Consider the following 22,678-nt stretch of genomic DNA (forward strand, 5'->3'; position numbering starts at 1 on the left):
CCAATTCACAATAGTCTATAAATCAAATTTGTAAATGAATGTTATTCACCGTTTCTACCGCCGTTTCCACATCAGCTTATATTATCTTGAGTAGGTAAACCAGCCATGTCGAAGAGATACGTTTGATAAATGAAATAAATGCATTTAGGTGGACTTAACAGGGCCTCGTGTTTTTCCTCTCATCAGTAAAACAAACAGTACATACACTAGCCTTTCATATTAGATTCAATGTTATAAGTAGGCTACAATTATCAGAACAATACGAACACTCAGGCTCCCTCATGTGGCTCATGTACTGCAGATAATATACGTCTTAAATGAAAGACTGGAAGAAATTTTGCAAATTTATTGGGCGACCATAATAAAATCTCCAGGGAAAGACTGTTTTAGGCCGTTGGAATGACTTTGTTAACGGGCTTTTCCATTCATCAGCACAGAACACGACTTGAAAGAGACAGTATCGAGGCTGTTATTCATTATCCTTGAAGTGCAACCTACAGAACAGCCAGGAGCTGATAGACAGATAGTGACAGGTACATGAAAGTCACTGATTACAGGAATGAGGTGTGTGTGTGGGTCCCCGAGATAATATTAAACAGGGACTGCCGCATTGGAATTCAGCGCAGCTTCATCACCCCAGATAGGAAAACAAGAGACGCGCTGACGGTAACACGATAGAAGTCGTCTGTGTCATGTGTTGCAAGGCGGTTTCATGTAGTTGCACATGCTTTGTTAGTGTAGAAATGTGTGTCTGTCAGAGTTAAAAAGGAGCAGACAAAGACGGTGACTGGCAGGCATCTTTGCGGACGGCCCATGTATCATGAGTGAGATTAGTGTCAAGAATGTCTTCCTCTCTGTGGTTGACCTTGTCCCGCATTGACGGTCCGTATCATAGATCACCACGTTGTCACAGGTGTTCTGTGTATGTATATATATATATATATATATATATATATATACAGGATATGTGTGTGTATGTGTGTGTGTGAAGCATGTGCATGTGTGTGATCGGGCTACAACTAAGGTTTATTTTCATTATCTATTAATTCAAAGATTATGTCCTCAGTTAATCGACTAATGGCTTGGTCTATAAAACATCTGATAAACAGTGGGGTCATAAAAAAACACAGCTATATAGAGCTGCAGTGATTAATTGATTAGTTGTCAACTATTAAATTAATCGGCAACTATTTTGATAATCAATTCAACGGTTTGAGTAATTTGAAAGAAAAGTCAATATTCTCTGATTCCAGCTTCTTAAATATGAATATCTTCTGGTTTCTTTACTCCTCTATGACAGTAAACTGATTATCTTTGAGTTGTGGACAAAACAAGACATTTGAGGACGTCATCTTGGGCTTTGGGAAACACTGATCGACATTTTTCACCATTTTCTGGGTCTATAGACCCAACAACTAGTTAAGTTAATCGAGAAAATAATCGCTAGATTAATCGTCAGTTGCAACGCTACTAGAGATCAAGGCTACATCATAAAGTGTCTTGTATTGTTTGACCAACAGTCCAAAACCAAAAGATATTCAATTTATTGTGATGCAAGAGAAGGAAAAGCAGCAAAGTCTCCCATTTCAGAAGCTGAAGCTTGCTTACAAATTGACTTATACAGTTAATCGATTATCAAAATACTAGGGCTGTCCTCAAACAGAAATTCTTAGTCGACTAACACTTATACGATTTTAAAAAAATTATTACTGAATAAAATATACTGCCCACTGCCACTTTAATGAGTATCATACTGTATTGAACAAAGTCATTGATAAACTTGCATAATTTAATGGAACAGTTCAGTTGTACAGACTCTTTTTTGAAGGGCTGTCCTTGACCAAAGAAAATTGTGGTCGACTAACACTCATACAATTTTGTTGACTAATGATTCGTTGATTTAATCGACAGATCAGTGAAACTGAGTTTCTCCACAAAGAATCACACCAAAGCACCACTTTAAATTTTGTGTTTACCAGAGATGTGCTCATAAGTTTCTTAGAAATAAGTCATTCAGCATAAAAAAAAGCATAAAAAAGCACTAATCGACTAAAGAAATCTTAGTAGACTAAAACCAAAACAACCGATTAATTGACTAATCAACTAAGAGGGGGCAGTCGATTGACTAATCGATTAACTGACTAATCGCTGCAGCTCTGGCGTGCGAGTGTGTTTGGGTCTCAGAAGTCTGTCCCAGCTTGTGCACAGGGTTAAATACATCCTACCTTTGATAGAGAAGAATGTGCAAAGAAAACAAGCAAAAATCAGGATTTCCGCAAAAAGCATGAATTGCCATGATGCGGCGCGAAGAGAGAGACTGACTGAAGGATTAGAGAGACTTGCAGACAGTGATTTACACAGAGTGATGGGCAGATGGACGGGGGAGCCAGAGAGAGAGACGGGGGTCGAAGACAAAATACTCAGTATACACCTTTTTTTTCTCCCCAACCAGGTTCAGCGTATGTGAGCCAGCAGCCCTGAGTGAAGCTGACCCCTGCAGCAGCCTCATCTCCTCCGCTCCTGTGGGACACCAACACACATCTATATATAAACCCACAGTGCGGGGATTGGCTGGATTATGTATGATTTATTACGTCTGGCTTTACCTTTTATTGCTACATCACATCCGAGCCTCTGCATCTCCCTTTTTGCATCCTCTTAAACTGAGTAGATAGTTGTCTTATTCCTCCGTCCACTCTGGAGTGCTAATTTATTTATTTTTATTTCACACAGCATCGTCTCCACACCTCTCCCTGCACATGACTCAACTGTTCTTTGCTTTCCGTCCCATCACTCCCCCCATCTGCCCGTGTCTTTGTCTCTCTGTCCTTCCATCTGTCGTGCTCTCTTCCCTCTCTGTCTTATTCGCCAAAGTCAACAAAATATGAGTGACCACGCATGCAGTCCCCCCCTACCCTCCACACACACACACACACCTCTTCACTGTCCAGACTGCTCCTGCGTCATTTGCTGGACAAACACTTACAGAAACAGCACATATGAATTTGTAATGAGCAAAAAGAGAGAGAAGGGCAGGGGGGCTTCCCAGACAGAAGTAGAGGACGAAGAAGAAAGATAGGGAGGTAGGATAGAAAAGGAAAGTAAAGAAGAGAGCAAGTGTTGATATGAAACTGAAGCGAGACAAGGGGATTTAGAGCGAAGGTGTGGTGGTGTTACAGATATAGATGCAACTCAAATGAGAGCTGTAGATAAAAGGAGCCACTCTCATTTGTTTCTCCAGGGAAAAGGGGAATTTGGGGGGGGGAGGAAATGAAGCAAGGGGAGCAAACACAAAAAGAGGGAATAGAGGAAGATGTTGGGATGTGAGTCAGAGTGAACAGAAATAGGAAGAAATAGGTGCAGAGATGACTGAGGGGCGGATCAATACAGAGAGACGACATAGAAAGAGGTGGAGACTCAGCAGCAGCGGCTCGACTGCGAAGGAAAACCCTCAGCTGTTTTTTTTTCTTCTCCAGGATTGTTTAATATCGGTGTACGTGCGATTGTGTGGTGTGCATTTTTTGTGTGATCAGTGTGAGGGAGGTAGGAGGAGGAGGAGGAGGAGGTGATTGAGATGGAGATGGAGAGAGGAGAGAGGGAACCGCTGCAGTGCATTGTTAGGCTGAGTGCACACAGGAGAGGGAGACAGAGAGAGAATCCCCCATTTTAGCTCAACAATATTACGGCAGTGCAGAGATATCTACAACAATGGCAGCCCGGCCCTCTCGGCACACTGCTATTGATCTCGTAGTGGCAACCCAATACACACACTGTCAATCTAATTGTTGTTTTAACCTCTCATTAGATTATGGTTGTTCTGATCTTTCTCGGTTACAAATTATCAAATCACATTGTCTTTGTCAGTCCCAATAACTTAGGTAAATGTGATAATGGCTTGCAAATTGGATTGATATCTCATATTAAAGGTAACATATTGGTGATATTGATACTTATTATTATTACTAAAAAAAAAAATCTGTTTAAATAATGCTAATAATGCCTCTTCTCATCTTTATTTAGTCCTAATCTATTTCCCTCAGGCATACTGACTTACTAACCGGATCTCTTCTAAGACACTGCACCGGAGAGAGAGAGAGCAGAGGGGAGAGAGAGAGAGAGAGAGAGAGAGAGAGAGAGAGAGAGAGGGAGAGAGAGAGGGATCGAGCAAGCGCAGGAGGGAGAGAGGAAAAAAAGAGAGAGCACAGGAGAGCAAGAAAAAGAAGCGCTAGAGCCGAGAGAACGAGAGAGTCGCAGGAGGAAGAGGGAGAATGCACGGCGTCTGGGTAACACTTCCACGCTTGTATCCAGGGCCTTTGTGAATACACCATGGGATGCATCGGCTCCAGGACACTGAGTAAGCCCCGCTTCTCTTCCCTCTCTCGCTGCGGACTAGAGGGGGGTTTGGGGGGGAGGAGGAGGAGGAGGATGAGGAGGAGGAGGATGGGGGTCTTGAGGGGAGCGAGGGAGACTATGTATAGACAGGCTTTGTATATGTGTGTGTGTGTGTGTGAGGTGTTTGCTTCTCTCTCTGTGCAGTGTAAGTTTTATGGTCACAGAAGCTGTGTAGGCTACACAGTATACAGGCAAGATGTCAGAGACAATATGTGTTAAAATGTGCTACTGTGTGTGTGTGTGGTTGCATCCCTCCCCACCTCCCTCCATCCCTTGATTTATGATGCTGTTTGGCAGTGTGTGTATGTGTGTGAGTAGGAGGCAGAGAGGGATGGAGAGGAGAGAGAGGCGGGAGAGGGAAGCGCTGTGATAGTGCTTGTTTATAGGGCGGTATGGCTTTGGAGAAAGAGGAGAAAGAAACAAGGGATAATGCCATTGTCAGGGGCGTTTGTTATTATTTGCATGAGTAATAGGGATAGAGGGGGATAAATGAACGAGCAGCAAAGGAAGGATTTCAGTGCACAGTGCAGGGAGGGAGGAGGGGAGACGGACGGATGGTGATGGAGAGAGAGGGGGAGAGGGAGGGGCGAATACGTGCAGGCGAGGGGGTGTGGGATTGATGGTAGTTTCCAGGTGAGGACCCTCCTGGATAAACCCAGAGATGACATGTTAAGGACTGCTGCTAAGTGGGGAAAGACTGGGAGGGGTTGTATAAATTGTCTTTTTCTGCATGAGTATAGTTTAAATATATTGCAGTGCAAAGTCAGGTCCCTTATGTCTTAGTATGTAGCATGACTCATGCTCAAAAGGTAAAAATAAACATTTCCTTTGGTGTTCAAATATGAATGAAGCACTAAGCACATCAGGCTCCTAAACATATTCGTGGTGAAGCATCGGTCTGAACGCATATTTTACGTCACTCTGAAAAGTGCATAACCTTTCCAGGGGTCATGAATGTCAAAGGCAGGTTACACCCAGGAACTCCAGTGTGCTTGTGCACGTTTCCCCCCTTTTATTCAGGGATGTCCTCGACCACAGTAATTCTGTCGAGGGATGCAATTAACGATTATTTTCATAGTCTGTTAATCTGTCGAGTATTTTCTCAGTTAGTTGTTTGGTCTATAAAATGTCAGAAAATGGGGAAAAATGTCGATCGGTGTTTCCCAAAGCCCAAGACGACGTCCTCAATGTCTTGTTTTGTCCACAACTCAAAGATATTCAGTCTGCTGTCATAGAGGAGTAAAGAAACCAGAAAATATTCACCTTTAAGGAGCTGGAATCAGAGAATTTTGATTATTTTTTCTTTTAACAAAAATACTCAAACTGATTAATAAATTATCAAAATAGTTGGCGATTAATTTAATAGTTGACAGCTAATTTATTAATCGTTGCAGCTCTATAGTCGACTAACACTCATACGACTTTGTCGACTAATCGATTAGTTGATGTAATCTCCTCAAAGTCTCACACAAAAGCACCACTTTGAATCTTGTGTTTAGCAAAGATGTGCTCATAAGTTTCTTGGAAATAAGTCATTCACCATGAAAATAGCATTAAAAAACGACTAGTCGAATAAAGAAATCTTAGTCGACTAGGAGCAAAAAATGACCGATTAGTCGAATTCTAATTCTTGATGAAGAGGATTTAAAATATATCCAGAATAATGCAAGTGCAGAAGAAGGAGTACTACAGTATGTGACACAGTTAGGGATGCAGGTGTGAACTAAATACAGCAGGAACAGTGTTTTACAGCAGCTCAGGTCGGCCAGGTTACAGTATTTGACACAGTGCAGAGCAAGAGAGGAGGTTCGGATCCTCTGTCAACACTCAGGTCAAGACAGGAGACCTTACAAAGCCCAGAGACTCCAGCTGTTATAAGTAATGTGATTGAGGAGGGCAGAAGGCTTTGGAAAGGTGCAACATTAATCTGATTGTGAGCCACTTGAATACTGATGCTCTTTTTTTATACGAGTGATCACAGAAGCTTAAGATTTCAATAAGGCGGGTCCAGTAACAGCAGTTTCTAATCAGGGATAAGTGATGAAGAGCTGTGATAAAGCAGAAGTACACTGTAGCCTGTCAATCACATGTAATAGAGCTTGTACATCTACTTAAGGGAATACAAATGTTATCCTAAACTGTGTGCACTGTAATCTGACATGAATGTTTAAATAAACAGTACTTAAGAGAAGGGAAATCAGCCGTTTTCAAGCAGCTTGTGTGCCTGAGTCTGTGATTCTCTTGTAAGCATCCGAATCAGCAGCAGACTACAGGCGTGGTTGTGTTTATCCTGGGTGAGAATGGCTTTAGTGTGCGTTATTGATCGGGCTTCTCAACTGCAGTCCACGCTGCCAAGCAGAGATCAACAGGAGGAGCAGTAGGACTGGATCTGTCTCTGTACGGGAGTAGCCCTGATGTATTCTGTCTGCCCTCCGGTAACACTATCTCTCCCAGCTCCATCATATCGGGGAGTGTGCTCCATGGTCGGGCCGTGATATCAGCTTGTACCCACACACTGGTGTAGTATGGCAAACATCATGCCTCTGTGTAATACGTCTGTACCCAGCAGGTTGAGGAAGTACTGCATTGTTTACTTTAGTTTGGATTAGGGGTGGTGAAAAGATCGATACAGCATAGTATCACTATATTTTTTATATCATTTTTTATATAATATTGTATCGATACAAGGACATCAAGTATCAATCTTTTATGGAGTGCTTTTTGTAGGCCAACCACGAAGTTAGCATTGCCCTGGTTCCCTCGACAAAAAGCCAATGGGATTTTTGAAGTGTGAATGCAATCGTCAGAAGTAAAAAGCTAACGTCAGGCTATAAACGAACTACACCACGGTCGCATGAGCGCGAGTATAAACAACAAGGATGTGAAGGCGGACGAGTTGACATTTAGTCTCATTTAGCCACTTGTTAGCAACCGCCATTTTTAAGACACGTAAAAGCTTCAGAATTCATGAGTGGGATTTAATGATGTATTTTATATAGTAGAACAAAACATTAAAATCTCTTCAGTTTGTGTTAACCACAGACCTTATTTCAGGCATCTAACTAAAAACCCATTCAAAAAACCCATTGTCCTCCAGACGAGGGACCTGGAAGTGATAAAATGCTAACTCATGTCTTGATTTTAGGCCACATTCCTGTAACACTCTATTATATAAACTATTAATATTGCAAATACAAATTAAACTTTTTGCTAACAATTGCCTTTTCAGTCCAATAAATGGTGCTGTTTTTTTTTTCTGGTGCGTTCCTGGGTAAAGTCAGCGGGATTGGCAGGAAGTTAATCAAAACAAAGATGGAGACTTCGGAGAGAGAAATCAGAAATGTGCCATCCGCGTTTCAATCAAATCTCTGGACTTATTTTGGATGTTTTAACAAGGAAGGGAAGATGGACATAACACATGCGATTTGTAAGGAGTGTCGTATGAAAATAAAATACTCTACGAATAAGAGGGCTCACCTCACACGTCACCATCCAGATAGCATTAACCGTTGATGGCTAAGCCAATGTTGACTGAACACACTTTGCTTGACAAAGCTAACTTCCAATTCTGAGTGAGAAAAGAAAATAATACAATCCATCACACTTCATGATCTGCGTCCATACAATGTTGTGGAAAACAAAGGCTTTTGTAACATAAATCACAATATATTTTATCGCAAAACGCATATCGCAAAATGTTTAAAATTGCAATGAGATCGTATCGTGACTTAAGTGTCGTGATAATATTGTATTGTGGGGCCTCGGGTTAATCCCACCCTATTTTGGATGTCATAGGGGATGTGACACATAAGAATCTAAAATGGCATCTTTTTAGTAGTAGCAATACTCATAGAAATCTGCATTATCCCCTGCAGGGACAACTCTTTACCCTACATATCACTTGTTATTAGAGGTCTGGTGGTTTGAATTGATTTAAACAGAAAGCCCCAGACATAAAAAACTCTAGGCCAAAAAAGCAGCATCATGGCAAAATGTTGCAGACAGTGATACATGTAGGCAGTGAGGATTCATACTGTAGGTGTGTGTGAGTTTGCAGCTGTTAATTCAGACCCAGTTGGAAAATGAGGGCTGACATAAATACCAGGGTTGTTCACTTTCACCTTCAGCAGTATAAATTGGTTTCTCTGCCAATAAAAAGGTTCAGTCTACAAAGAATCTACTGAAAATACATTCCTTATCATTTAAAGTAGAGCTGTCCTCGACCAAAGAAATACTTCTTACGTTTAACACTCATACGATTTTGTCGACTAATCAATTAGTTGATTTAATCGACACCGAGACCAATATGGCCAAAATCTTCTATCACGATATATGTCATTTCATATCTTGATAACAATATATATCACAATAAAGCATGTTGTTCTGGTAATTCAATAACAGTTTATATGAAATAACCACATGGTAAAGCTAATTTTTGTATACTCCTGTGTGAATTAAATACTTAATAAATGAAAAGTACTGAGTATTTTCTCATTTTAAGAACTTGAGTGCCAAATTAACAAAACAGTTTTAAGTGAAATTATAGAGAAAAAACAAATAAATACAGGCCTATAGCCTATATAAAATATATACAACAGACATATTTATATAGTTTTGACGATATATATCGTCATATTGCCCATCCTTAATCAACAGATCTGTAAAACTGAGTTTCTCCACAAAGCATCACACAAAAGCACCACTTTAGATATTGTGTGTACTGTAGATGTGCTCATATGTTTCTTGGAAATAAGTCATTCAGCATGAAAAAAGCAGAAGAAACGACTAATTGACTGAAGAAATCTAAGTCGATTAAGACCAAAACTGCAAAACTGACCGGTTTAACATTACGCTCTAGCCGAGCTGCCCCTCACCACCACTGTTACCAGTTCAGGTGAAGACACACAGTGATGTACAGCAGATGAGATGTCTGCATCCATCATCCCTTTCAGAGAGCAAAAGGCCTTGAGAGGCCGTCGATGGGGAGGTGCACATTATTCTTCTTCACGTCATCAGCGAGGAGAAGGCAGTGAGATCTACTGCAAAATAACTATAGACTGTATTTCTGTCAGTGACTCAGCTCGTGTGTATGCAGTACACAGCTTATGTATGCTTCACTGAGAGCAAATTTCCACCGCTGCACAGCTGTGTTGTTAAGTGTCAAACACAGTGTTCGTAATTCTGTTACAGAGACCATGATGCCGATCACATTTCTAGATGTAGTGTTGATAATGCTATTACCTATAATTGTGCTAAAAGCATACCTATCAAAAGCATTTTCTCTGTATCCAGTTACCAGGTCACACTTTACCTGCGAGTGCTGCTGGAATCATTAATCACTCTATAATTTAGGGCATTGTGTGCAGTGTGAAGATAACGGCTATGGGTCAGGCTGCAGTGGTGAAATTATAGATATGAATGTGGGACATCATGACAACTCTCACCTGTCTGTGCTGCCTCTAAGCAAACTCTCTTTTCACTTTCTTCAAGTTAGATTTAAGTTTTAAGGTGCCACACCGCTGACTGATTCAATAAGCACTATTCTGTTTGTGTGTTTATGTGTTTACGTGTATCTACTGACTGAAATGTGTTTGTAGTACAGAGTATCTAAAGTATCTAGTGCTGAAAGCTGGCATCAAATGTTTGCTCATATTCATAATCTTGTTTGCTTGTTATTTGATCAGATAGTTCCTGACTTCAATCAAAATGTTGCCCATTAGGCTATGTAATATAGGTAATGTTATTGTAATTGTTAAATGAAAAAAGGGATTGTAGTAAATCATTATTTGAAGCAAATCATGTTTCTATTTCTCACAATATTGTAAAAAAAAAAAAAAGGATCATTGTGGTATCATACAACTCATTTCAAAAGATCTCAAACAGTACCCAGCTTGAGTGTCTGTATGTGTGTCTGTAGGCTCACGCTTGTATGTATGTGTTCATGCATGGATCTGTGAATGACCTCAAGTTTACATCCGCCTCTTATATGATCGCGCTCTTGCTGCTATATTTATATGTGCGTAGGCCCATGTGTGGGTGTGAATATAGGCTCATTCCAGATGAGCCAGGCTTCCACAGAATCGATCACCAGCGATTAGTATCATGTTGTGCAATGAAGGTTTAATCTGTTGATAAACATATCTTGTGTGGTTACAAAAAATTAGGGCTGTCGACGAAATCTTAGTCGACTAACACTCATACGATTTTATAAACTAATCGATTAGGTGATTTAATCGACAGATCTGTAAAACTGAGTTTCTCCATAAACAATCACACAAAAGCACCACTTTAAATCTGGTGTTTACCAGAGATGTGCTCATACGTTTCTTGGAAATAAGTCATTCAGCAAGAAAAAAGCAAAAAAACCCAGACTGAAGAAATCTTAGTCGACTAAAGCTGGGGACACACCAACCAGACATCAGAGAACTAGCGGCGATGAAGGCCGCCTGTTGAGTCGCCTCACGTCGCCTTTGTTTTGGCCGACAAGCTGCATTTGAACACACCGCAAAGACTACAGCTGACGGCCAGTTAGCACGGATGTTCTGCGCCTGCGTGAGAGGAAATAACTCTCCACACCGGCAGGTGGCGGTAGTCTGTATTCGTCGATCAAAAAAGGAAACTAGAAGACTGAAGACCGAGGACGGTGGATATACAAGCTGTTGTTATGACACGTACATGAAACAAATCAGCGTTTGCCGACCGTTTTCACACCACTCTCACTCACCACTTAGCTTCATGCCAGATGGCCATGTCGTTGTGAAAACATCCGTGTATTTGAACGATCAGATGAGATGAAATGCAAAATGAAAAGAGCCTTCTGTGTTTTTCCTCTCGACTTTACTCGTTGGTTTGCTTTCCTCACTTCTATTTCTCTTCTCGTCCGCTGATTCGTTTAAGCTGAACATCCAATCAGAGTGATTTCTCTCACAGACGGGTGCCGCCGCCGATTCAACATGCTGAATTGGCCGAAAAAACTCAGACACGGGCAGACTAGAGCCGACAGTGCGGGGCACACTGCAAAAACTAGGCAGACAAACGCTCACCGACGGCCCCAAACTGTCCGCCGGCCAACTGCCAGCTTGGTGTGCCACGGCCTTTGGTTTTGACAACAACCACCATGTTTTGCAGAAAATCCTAATTTTCTGTGTAACAAATATAATTAATCCGAATGTGGTCCGCAAACTACAGGTAGCCTGAAGATGGATCTAACAGGATGTAACTATTTCTGTGACTTCCTGTGTATTCTTTCCCCGGCTGCTGCCGCCTGATCTCGTCTACTCTCCAGGCGCAGCCTGTAATACAGGCACCACTGTTGCTTTACCACTTGGTCCCATCACTCTGTTTTTGCTACTGCATTACAGAGAGGGATTACCCTGTCATTAAATTTAAAACATCCTACCCGCTAACACCATACAGACATTCAGCACACAACTGACATCGTGTCCTGCGTTTGCCAGTTTGCAGTGTGCCTGTAAACTGGTAAATCTGGCGGACTGAGGTGGAGGCTGATTGATTGGCTTCTGTCCAAGCCGAAAAGCCTTGCATACATGAACACATTCAAGGTGAATGACTCAGTGATGTAGTGCCTCAGAGACAAGGGTGGACCTGATGACCCTTACCTGTGTGGGTGTGTGTCAGCATATAGGCCTATGTGTGTAATATACACCCAAGGACTCCCATGTAGCATATATAGCAGCATAGGGTCTTTTAACTACAGATTTATGGGAGTGCCTCTCTCTACTGTGTGCTATTATGGTTTGCCTTGTCACTGGATGCCTGGTTACAAGCCATATGGGAGGGGAATTGATTAAAATGTATGTGTGTGTGTGTGTATATGTGTGCTCGCCCTTGTACATATCATTTTCAACCTGTACGTGTATGTGGCAGATCAGAAATCAGAGGCGTGTGTGTGGGCACATGATGGCAGGCGTTTCTGCAAACAATGTGACTCAGCCACAGTGTGTGTTATGAAATTGAAACATAATGCTGTGAAAGAGAGAATCTCATCTTTACAATTTGATCCATGTGTGTGTTTGTGTGAATTTATGTGCATTTTGTGGATGCACTCAGCATTAGTGCGCAACCACTAGCGCTGGTTGTCTCGGTGTTATCTGCAGCATGCTACTAACCACTTCAGTGCTGATAAAGAAATAAAGGCCATGTTCTCAAAGAGGGGAAGACTCCTTTGAATACCAAGGAGCAAGAAAATAAAGATGTCCTGCTGTATGCATAACTGGTTGATGTCCTCCGCCTCTGCAGGTTTTCTTCCCTTCATCTAAACAGATTCGGATGACAGCATGTTTTCCGTTTCAGGTCCAAATATTCATTATATATTTAGCAGGCCATTAGGATGTTTATGGAAGTGATCAAGTTGATGATGCTGGGCTGCAGCTGCCTGTGCAAAGACGCTGTTGATTTTTTAGGTACCACAGTCAGTGCACCAATGACTGCTGTAACCTATTTACCCTGTATCAGTGATGGAGATCTGCACAGGATGGCAGCCACATTCATGCTTTAACAGATTAATGAGGCGTGCCGATGACAGGGGCATGTAGATCGGGAATGCCATTTCACCAGGCTAATAGCAGTAACTCATGCTGTGCTCGAGTGCCTGTTTAAGTGAATGTCAGCGTGCATGTGTGTGAAGATTACGTCCTAAGTAGTGTTTCAAAGCTTCGACCATTGTCATGATATTCAACCTCTAAATCCGTATTCGTATGCTTAGTTTTTATTATTATACAAGTATGTAATAATAATGTATAAATCCCAAAATAGCCCATGAAATAATGAATAATCTCACAACATTATTCATTATTCATATTATTCATATATTATTCTCAGACGGATATCGCTAGTTGTGTGTAGAGGTGCATGTGTGTACAGTAGCGCGGCGGCAGCACTGTCCCGGGCACTGAAACAGGGGAGACGGAGACGGACAGACAGACAGAAGAACATGTCAGCCTGCTGAGCCGTGCCACGAAGCTTCGAATACCATCGAATATTTCTCACCGAAGCTTTGAAGCCCAAAAAATCGTATTCGGGACAGCCCTGGTCGTGAGACACACTCAGCTCAATTTTCCTCGACCAAGCTCTCCCAACCATCTGGGCTCTGGTGCTCAGCTGTGTTCCTGCTGAACTCTGAAGCTCAGTAACCCGACATCTGCACGTATCGCTGCAAGAGGGCTGCCATCCAAGCCGGTGCCCCATCGTGGCAACCAGCCCTACTGCAGCTGTCATGGTAAACAAGCACCAAGCCCCCCTGGTTCCTCTGCGTTATTGCCGCAGGGCACTGGGAGTACAAAAAAGACAGATGACTCTCAAATGCTTCCCCACTTCAGCGGGAGCCGTCAAGCCACTCCAGTCAGAGCTGGAGTTGACAGTGCAGCCGCTGCAGATCTGTGGTCGTTCGTTACGCACGGCCGGCAGCGCTGCTCCCTCTTTTTTTCTCCTCCATCTCCCCGCCCTTCCTCCCTCCCTGACTCCTTCTCGCTCCTTCTCCTCGGCTGAGCTAAGCCCGGCTCCCCTATGACCGCAGGGGGGTATCCAGCGCTGCACCGCTGTGTGTGTGCGGGGGAGGAGGGAGAGAGCCAGGGGAAGAAAAGCTGGCTCAGAGCTCTGGTCATGTGCTCTGTTGTTGTTGCTGCTTCCTCAAGGAGGGATCCTGCCTGCTTTCTCGCAAGCAGAATTACGCATTCGCTTACTGCGCTGCTGAGAGCTCAAGAGCATCACCTACCCGGGTGCAGAAACACACAGCGTGCCATGGCTTAAGAAACCACTGAGATCCTGGCTAATGACCACTGACCCATCATCTATACACATATTCGGAGAACTATAAACAACTCTGACTAATATAGACATCCAAATCCTCGTGGCTCACTTCACAAATAGCACATGCTTTGATGTAATCTCATATGAGGCACTATTATATATACATACAGCTACAAAGGTACACACACTGTGCTGAATGTTTCTGGTCCATTGCTGTGTAAAGGCTGGAGGGCTTCCCAGTGGTAGTTTACTGCTGCAGTCCAGAAAACTCTTGAGCCATATTGTGATTGATGTGTGAGTGTGTGTGTGTGTGTGGGTAGGGGGGGACTGCTAATCTACTGATTGGCCAAAGGAGGCTGAAGGATGCAGAGGGGAGAAAGCTAAAGAAAGGGAGAGAAACAGAGGAAGAGAGGGAGTGTCATTGTGTGTGTCCCTATTATACTGTATATGTTGCTGTAGGCCCGATGGATGTGTGTGTGCATATGTGATCATGTACAGTTTGTGTTTGCAGGGCAGATTTTTAACCCAGATGGGGAAAGAAATCTGGGACACTCCCTCCCGCCCAGGCAGAAAAACGAGACATCTCTCTGACTAACTGATATCAGCCCATAAGTAACCACCTCACACCGCACTCCTCAGTGCCAAAAATCAACCTCGCCTGACTAAATCCTGCTGAGGTCACACAGAGTTCATTTTTAATAGTGAAAGTAACGCTTGAATATAAATGTGTCCACCCTCTCTGACAATGACAAGTCCTGATGCAAAGTAGTTTCTTTTATTTCTACCGTTTGGGTAGGTGACCACCAGCTGATCCAGAGTCGTTCTGCTGCTTTCTTTTTCAGGAACACTTTGTTCACGCTTATACAGTTTAATATCAAAAAAGGTGGATTTGCAGCAGAGCAGGATGTACCGTCAACAGCTGCTGTTTGTGCCCTTAAACACCGCTTAGACTGTAAAAACAATAAATGGCAGTGTGGCTGGCATTTGTTGGGACTGGGGCTGTGATTTGCCCTTCAATGGTAGGTTGCTTGAAGTAAAGTAGCCTATATTATGTTTCCTAAATTGAATTTCACAGGAAGAAATATATTCAATATGAAACGCTGTTATTCTTTTGGTGCCTTCAAATGGGGCCGTGTTCACGAGAAGAGTTCATATGAACGCCCGCCTCTCGTGGTATTCCCAACCTTGTAAGTGGAATGTTTCTGAAAGCTCAGAGTTCACGAGTTGTGACGTGTCAATGGAAAAGACCCCAAATGCTAGTAGGCCTATGTGTAATGTTTTACTGTCAGGCCGCAACATATACATCCTGCATATCCACATAACGGGAAGAGGCTCGGCCAAAAGCTCATGATAACCATTTTCATCCAAACGAAACATAATTCCAACACCAAGCAACAAACTGCAAAAACGCGCCAACAGTGCATGCGCGCCTAGTAGTGCTAGAATAGCACTGCTAGCGAAGAAGAGAAAAAATAAACATCACTTTTTACAACCATAACCATAAGTTATGTCTTACGTTTGCTGTTTCGTGATCAAAAGTTGTATTCAAGGGCATTTCGCTGCTACTCCAATGTCTCTGGATAATTTCTGGGTCGGTTCCAGTCAGCCGTTTTCATGTATTCTAACATGGGGTCTATGGGGATTGACTCGCTTTTGTTGCCAGCCTCAAGTGGCCATTTGAGGAACTGCAGTTTTAGGCACCTCCGCATTTGCCGCTTGGTGAAAACACAATCTATGTCTCCACCTGGTGGATGAATCGGGGTACTGTACTCATCTTCAAAGCAAAGCCAAAAACAGCTGTAGGCCGGCCTATTTAGATGGAATTAATACCTATGTGACATGTAAATGAAATTAAATGCTGAGAAAAATCCAAATGGCGCAGACCCTTCCTGTAAACGATCATGTCTTAAACTCAACGCCAGTTACGCCACCAATTTGTAAGACAAGTTTTGTGTCTGTGACTAGGAAATTGACTTTGACATATAAAAACGGTGGAGTGTCCCTTTAAGGTAAATTTACCCTGCTGGTAATGTACAGCTATTTATACATGCAGGAACTTCATGTGCCTTCTGTGTGTGTCCAGAGGTATTTAGGGAAAAACAAAGAACACTAACTATAGGAGTACTACACAAAGTGGGTTGAGGGAAACTGGGTCGAGCGAACCAGGAAATAAAACACTCGATCACTCCTGGACGTTAACGCCAGATGTGTTAAAGATCACAGACTGACGATATATAACGGTACTTGTACAATCTTTACAACACTGAAATGAGCCCACTGAGGCGAGCCCTGGTTTAGGTACTCTATTAACTGACAAATGAAGCGAGGTGGTCCTGATTTGTAGTTGGCACACCCTTCTCTGCATGCAAGTAAAGAGGGTCAATTTCTGGAATGAAGTCTGTCCCTCGTCTCCTGCCCTCGCAGTGATCTGATGCGACTGGATGGAGTTCAGAGGGAAGGGTAATATCTGAGAGCCCAACAGAGACAGAGTGGAGCTGATGTTTCTGAATCACTGGGTCAGTGGGTCACAGACATCACTGGACATCCAGAGAGCCAACAACTCTCTGTGTTTCCTCAGAGCTGCCGAGGAATCGCTCATGATTGCCAAATGCAGCTGTGAAAAACGTGATTGGCTCAGCAGCACCCATGCAAACACACAGACACGCAGAGTGCTGATGCAGGAGTGAGCCCCTCTGAGAGTTGCTCACTCAGACCCTCTGATACAGAGAGCAGGCACCTAGAGACCGAAGCTGTGTTTAAACTCCATTACCAGTACAGTCTCTCTAATTAAACCAGTGTTGTAATTAGGATTTGGACGGCCAGGAAAGAGGAGGGATAATAACGTTCATTTATCCAACAGAGAGCGTCTATTTCGGATGACTCCCATCTACAATGTGCTGGCTGGATGGGTTCGTGTATGATCTGCCACTGACTCTTTGTAGTGCTTTATTAAGTGAAATGCATTTACATGTAGAAGAAGTTCATTAAGGAGAGAAAGACATTGGCAAACTAGACTCCATCGGAAAGATAGTAAAGCCTGCAAGTAGTTGATGGAAACTCTTTTGAATCTCCTGGACATCCTAGAGGTCATGATGGTGATGGGGAAGTGGTGGGTTGGTGACCTTAGAACTGTGAATGTAAATAAATCAGAGTTAAAGCTGCAGTGGGTAGGATTGTTTTTATAAAACGGTTACGGGTAACTTGCTAGATTTAAAAAACCTTACCCAGTTTCCAAAAACGGTATTGAACTATTATTTTGGTGTTTTTATTTTATTATTTTAGTTTTTATGCTGTTTTGTGTTTTTAAAGTGTGTTTACTGTTGTTGATGTATTTATTTTTTATTCTTATTACAACTCGGCTACCCTATGAAACTATCTTCGTATAAATTATTGTTAAGGGGAGAGATAGTTTGTGTGTGTGTGTGTTTGCTGTTGTTTTCATGGGGAGTGTTAAAAAATGTTTTTCAAAATAAAAGGGAAAAAAACAATCATGAATGTAGAGACTTTGACATTACAGGAAACGGAAAGTGCCACAAATGATGCACCTGTAGAAGACTACACATGAGAAAAGATCTTCCTGATTGAACTTTAGCCAAAGCTTTATGGATGATATGAATACTTAGTGAAGATTTAATGGAGTTAAATTAATTCCCCTCCTCTCTTCTCTCTCTCTCTGTTCTCTCTTCCTCTACCCTGCTCTCAGCGGGAGACGGTGGTGTGCCAATCCAGAAGGATGGCGAGCAGGTAAGTCTCCAGCTGGCTCACCCCTCTAGCTGACTTCCTCTGACAGTGGACTGTTGCCACTCCACCTGAGGAACCAACATGGCTGCTGATATAAAAACCGGTTTCACAGGCAGCTACATGATGAGCTGCAGCAGCTCACCCCACTGGCTCTCTGTAACTCAAGGTGCTTCTGCTAGTAGATTTAGTTAAGTAGCCCACACACGTCAATGTCAGTCGCTTAACTTTCACTACACCTCCCCGGCCATGAGACGGAGCGGCGTAGCTGGAAGACTGAACAATCATTGCTGTTGCTATATGACGTCTGTTGCTTGATGTCCATCAGACAGAGTCACTGCTCAGTGCTGGTTCAAAGCAAAACAGCAGAAGCATCACTCTCTCTTTCCCTGACTTCTTACACACCATTATGATATCCTTTTACCGCTCCTCTCCTGCTGCTTTACTGATCCCGTGCTCTAAAACTGATCCCTCTGAGACGGGACACAGCAGTGGGAACCATTTTGGACTAAAATGTGGAGAACTCTACTTCTTCACCAAATGCACTGTGGACTGATTCCATAATTTATTTATGCATCGAGACCCAGAATGCCCTTCAGTCCTACGGAGAGGAAAATAACAACCACTCTCCCCCTCATACACGCACGCACGCACGCACACACACACACACACACACACACACACACACACACACACACACACACACACACACACACACATCAGCGTTGTCAGGGCTATTGGAAGCAACATAGGGAAAGCTGCTTCTAGGGGCCCGGCTCTACCACTCAAGTGTGTTAAATCTCTCATCACACCCAGATCCTGTGGAGTGAAAGGAAGCGAAAAGAGAAGGAGCAAAAGATAGAATTACAAGAAAAAGAAGGAGTGAAAAGAGGCTGATATCGATTAACATGAGCTATCTGGATACACGCTGCTGCATGATGGAGATAGTGAACACCACCCTGGTTGTCACTTCCTCATTATGTCATTAAGCATTAAATATCCTGGTCTTTACATTCAACAGTCTGTTGACCAGCGGTGATAAGCAGACTGCATTTACAAGTATTGTTTTGAGGCACTGGTACTAATTTAGGGAGGGAAGGCATGAAGCCAGAGGAATAGTTTGACATTTTGGACAATACATTTATTCGCTTTATTGCAAAGAATTAGATGAGAAGATTGATAGGTTACCACTCTCCGGTGAGCTTAGCTTAGCATAAAGACTGGAGACAGGGGGAAAACATCTAGCCTGGCTCTGTCCAAAGCGAGCAAAATCTGCCAATCATCTAAAGCTCACTAATTAACATGCTACAGTATATCTTGTTTGTTCAATCAAAACTGAAGCTGAAAAACATTGTGGTTTTACAGGGTTTAAATGCCAGACTTTTTCCTGGCCGGTGTTACACCGAAATCTCACCATTTCTGACGGTTGTTGTCAGAAGATGTGACCCCACTGTACCTGTGTAATAAATGAGGAAAATACGTGACAGAAAACACATAAAACTAAATTGTTAAAAAACATAAATATATTTTAATATTGTTACTTTAAAGATATATTCAAAAACTAGGTACTAGATATTCAAAAAGATATAGGTACAGTGGGATCACATCTCCTGACGACAGCCGTCAGAAACGGTGACCTTGGGTGTTGCTGGCTCTCTGATGGGAGGCGGATTTTGTTAACTTTGGAGAGTCAGGCTAGCCGTTTCCCCGTTTCTAGTGTTTGTGCTGAGCTAAGCTAGCCAGCTGCTGGTTCCAGCTTTAAATTACAAACTAGAGTGATATATCATCCGATTCTAAGCAAGAAAGTAAATTAGCATATCTCCCAAAATGTCAAACTATTCCTTTATCTGAGTACTTCTTCCATCACTGCTGTTTTACAATGCAGGGTTTCAAATATATAAGAATGGAGACGCAGCTAGGAAACATGATTGATTAATTCTAAGAAAAATAAAATTGGAAAGGATATATGTGTTATAAATGTTGGAGACCAGTGAGATTTTTCCAGTTTTGTTTATTTACTAATTTATCTCTGCTCAACCTCGACTGTGCAGATGATCGACAGGAAGGTGAAAACATTTCAGCACAGCCACTAACCCACCAGTGTCTAGTTAGTGTCTGATAGAGAGGAATGGTGTGCTGCTTATCTGCTTTGTCCCCAGCATCTGCCCACACACACACACACACACACACACACACACACACACCCTCCCTCCCGATAGCCCCCCAGTCCCCTGTCTATCTGCAGCATCAGATACCGTTCTGACATCTCACTCACACTCCGCTGGCTTTCAGTGTTTTTGGCAGCACATGTAACCAGAGAGGAGACCCATTCATCCGTGGCGTATTCACTCTGCTATACATAACTAAACAAATATACTGATCCCTGTTTAATCCCCTCCCTTCTCCCTGTCATTCCGGTCCTTGACTTTTTGCCTTCTTTGGAAAATCCTGTGTATCTGTCTCTCCCATCCCGTCTCTTAATTTCTCTTCCTCTGCATGTCCGATGTGCAATCCCCCCCTCTGTCTCTCCGTCTTCTCCCATTTCCCCTCCCATGCACGTCAATGTTCCCTCTGTCCTGTCACTCTCTTACTCTTTCCTGCTCCTTCTTTCCCCATCTCTCCCTCCTCCTATTTCTCTTCCTCAGCATGGACCTTCAGAATTTTCATGGGAAGGAATCAATGTAAGTGTTGTGACACCATTCCTTCGTCTATACTATTTTTCTTCTTCCTCTATCTATTTGTTTCTTTCACCTGATTTGATTTAACTCACCCTTTAGCCATGAGCTCCTCACGACCCCCCCTCCTCCACCTTCGGCCTTACAGTTGGTCTCTTTCGGTTTATGGTGCACGGTAGTGAGCACAAGCAGACCTATCGGTGCAGAATAATAAAAGTACACGTGGAATCAGGATGAACGCAGATTGTATTTTTTTGTATTAACCCAACATCTCCATCACTTCTCTCTACTCACCCCTCTCCAACACACACTGTCTCGGTGTCTTTGTGTGTCACACTTCCCATACTCCACCCTTTTTTCCTTCCACCTCCATCCATCCCTCTTCTCCCCCTCTAGTTGTCTATGGAAGACACCACGTCAATCCTGCCTAGGCTCAAGAGGAACTCAAACGCCTACGGCATCGGGGCTCTGGCTAAGTCTTCTCTGTCAGGTGTGTCAGGTGTGTGTCTGTGCTGTAAAAACTGGTAAACCGACCCCATGTTGGCTCGGCCCTCAGCGGGCGCTGGAGTCAGCATGGTACCCGAAGCGGGTTCCCATGTATCACTTCCTCTCCACGCTGTGATAACACCCGTCAATGGCTCCTCCTGAGTCATTGATGGAATGAATTCAGCTGAACACACACAGACACACGCTCACATAGTGCATCATCACACAGCTTGTTGCTCTAAGAAAAGGTGAGTGGGGAGTGTAGTTTTCTGTGTTAAGTGTTGTCTTAAATAAGTATTAGTATGGATGGTTTAATCCAGCTGTTTTGTGCAGTTTATTTGAGTACAGTCAAATGTAATACAGGGCAGTGAAGTGCAGTGCAGCAGGGGTGTGGTACAGATTTGTCCTGTAATATATTCCTATAATTTATTCATTAATCTCATCTCCATGCGCCACCATCAGAGAGAATCAAACAACCAGGGATTTACAGTACGTGTCATCATGTGTGGGTCACATGAAATACGGAGCGCAGATATCAGCTGGTGTCAGCATGGTATAGCAGGAAATGAAGTTCTTCTTTAAAAGATGCTCTGCAAGTTCTCAGACAGACAGCGAAAGGAGAAAGAGAGCGGCTTTCTGCTTAGCCAGCGCAGCTTAGCAGAGGTGTGAAAGCTATTATGTCAACAAGCCAACCTCTCATTACTCATGCCACACAGCCACGTCACCCCAATTAACCTATTCCATCCCATGATGCACCTGTGTCAGATGAGACACATCCATTCCCTCCTCTCCTTCTCGTAGCCCGTACAGATGATGGCTTAGTCTCATTAAACACTTGAATGTCACCCCCACAACCCTTCATCATTTAGCTATTCTCATAATCCATGTTCATGAAGACCCTCATTAAATTACAGGCATTTCCATAGTAGGATTGGACTGACAATGTGTTTCTATACTGGTGTGTCTTTGATGAAGCTGCCAATATTCAATATATTCAAAAATTGACCAATTCTGTGCTCCAAACTTCCCAGAGATATTCGACAAAACTACAATCATAAATATTTATACAGTATATACTTAAAAGGTGCTAACTTTGATATCAGAGCATTAATATAGCAGCAAACAACTATTTGCTATGTAAAGATATAGAGGAGTAACGTCTACCTGAGAAGAGAATGAAGCCCTCCCTCTGTGTGTGTTGTAATCTGAGCTTCTCTGTCCTTAGTTGACAGCCGTGGTGGCTGTGCGTGCTTTTAGTGCATGTTGGCGTATGTGAGCATGCCTCACTTGCTTACTCATGGGCCGCTGCTCTGTACTGCTCTCACTGTTAGCTCTGTCAGCACTTTTGCCGTTGTTTGCACTTTTAGCACTGCTAGCCACCGGCTCACCGTCACCATGTAGAGAGCCGTTGAGAGGCGATAGAAATACTCCCAGTCCCGTATTTAGCACCTTTATTATTATTTAGCCAAATGCAAGAGTGGGAGCATTTTTATGGTGACGGCTAACAGTGAAAACAACCTCAACACTAATGAAAGAGGTAACAGTGTTAACCTGGGGGGGAACCGGAGGGTGGGTGCTACGCTTCCACAGTGGGGCCGTTGGTCGGGATGGCGTCATCA

The 22,678-nt window shown here is 43.0% G+C and overlaps 1 protein-coding gene across 6 annotated transcripts in view; it reads left to right on the forward strand.

Moving 5' to 3' along the window:
* Nucleotides 1-22,678, forward strand: part of fam131bb (family with sequence similarity 131 member Bb) — a 39,567-nt gene that overhangs the window by 7,161 nt on the left and 9,728 nt on the right. Inside the window, exons 3-6 of one of the 6 annotated variants that reach the window (XM_037784320.1) lie at nucleotides 2,453-2,580; nucleotides 17,864-17,904; nucleotides 20,544-20,579; nucleotides 20,970-21,072. In XM_037784320.1, the coding sequence (XP_037640248.1) occupies nucleotides 20,976-21,072 (97 nt within the window). In that variant the 5' untranslated portion in view covers nucleotides 2,453-2,580; nucleotides 17,864-17,904; nucleotides 20,544-20,579; nucleotides 20,970-20,975. The other 5 variants (XM_037784317.1, XM_037784319.1, XM_037784318.1 and 2 more) reach the window with 5 other exon arrangements.

Source organism: Sebastes umbrosus, chromosome 11, assembly GCF_015220745.1.
Source record: "Sebastes umbrosus isolate fSebUmb1 chromosome 11, fSebUmb1.pri, whole genome shotgun sequence".
NCBI lineage: Eukaryota > Metazoa > Chordata > Actinopteri > Perciformes > Sebastidae > Sebastes > Sebastes umbrosus.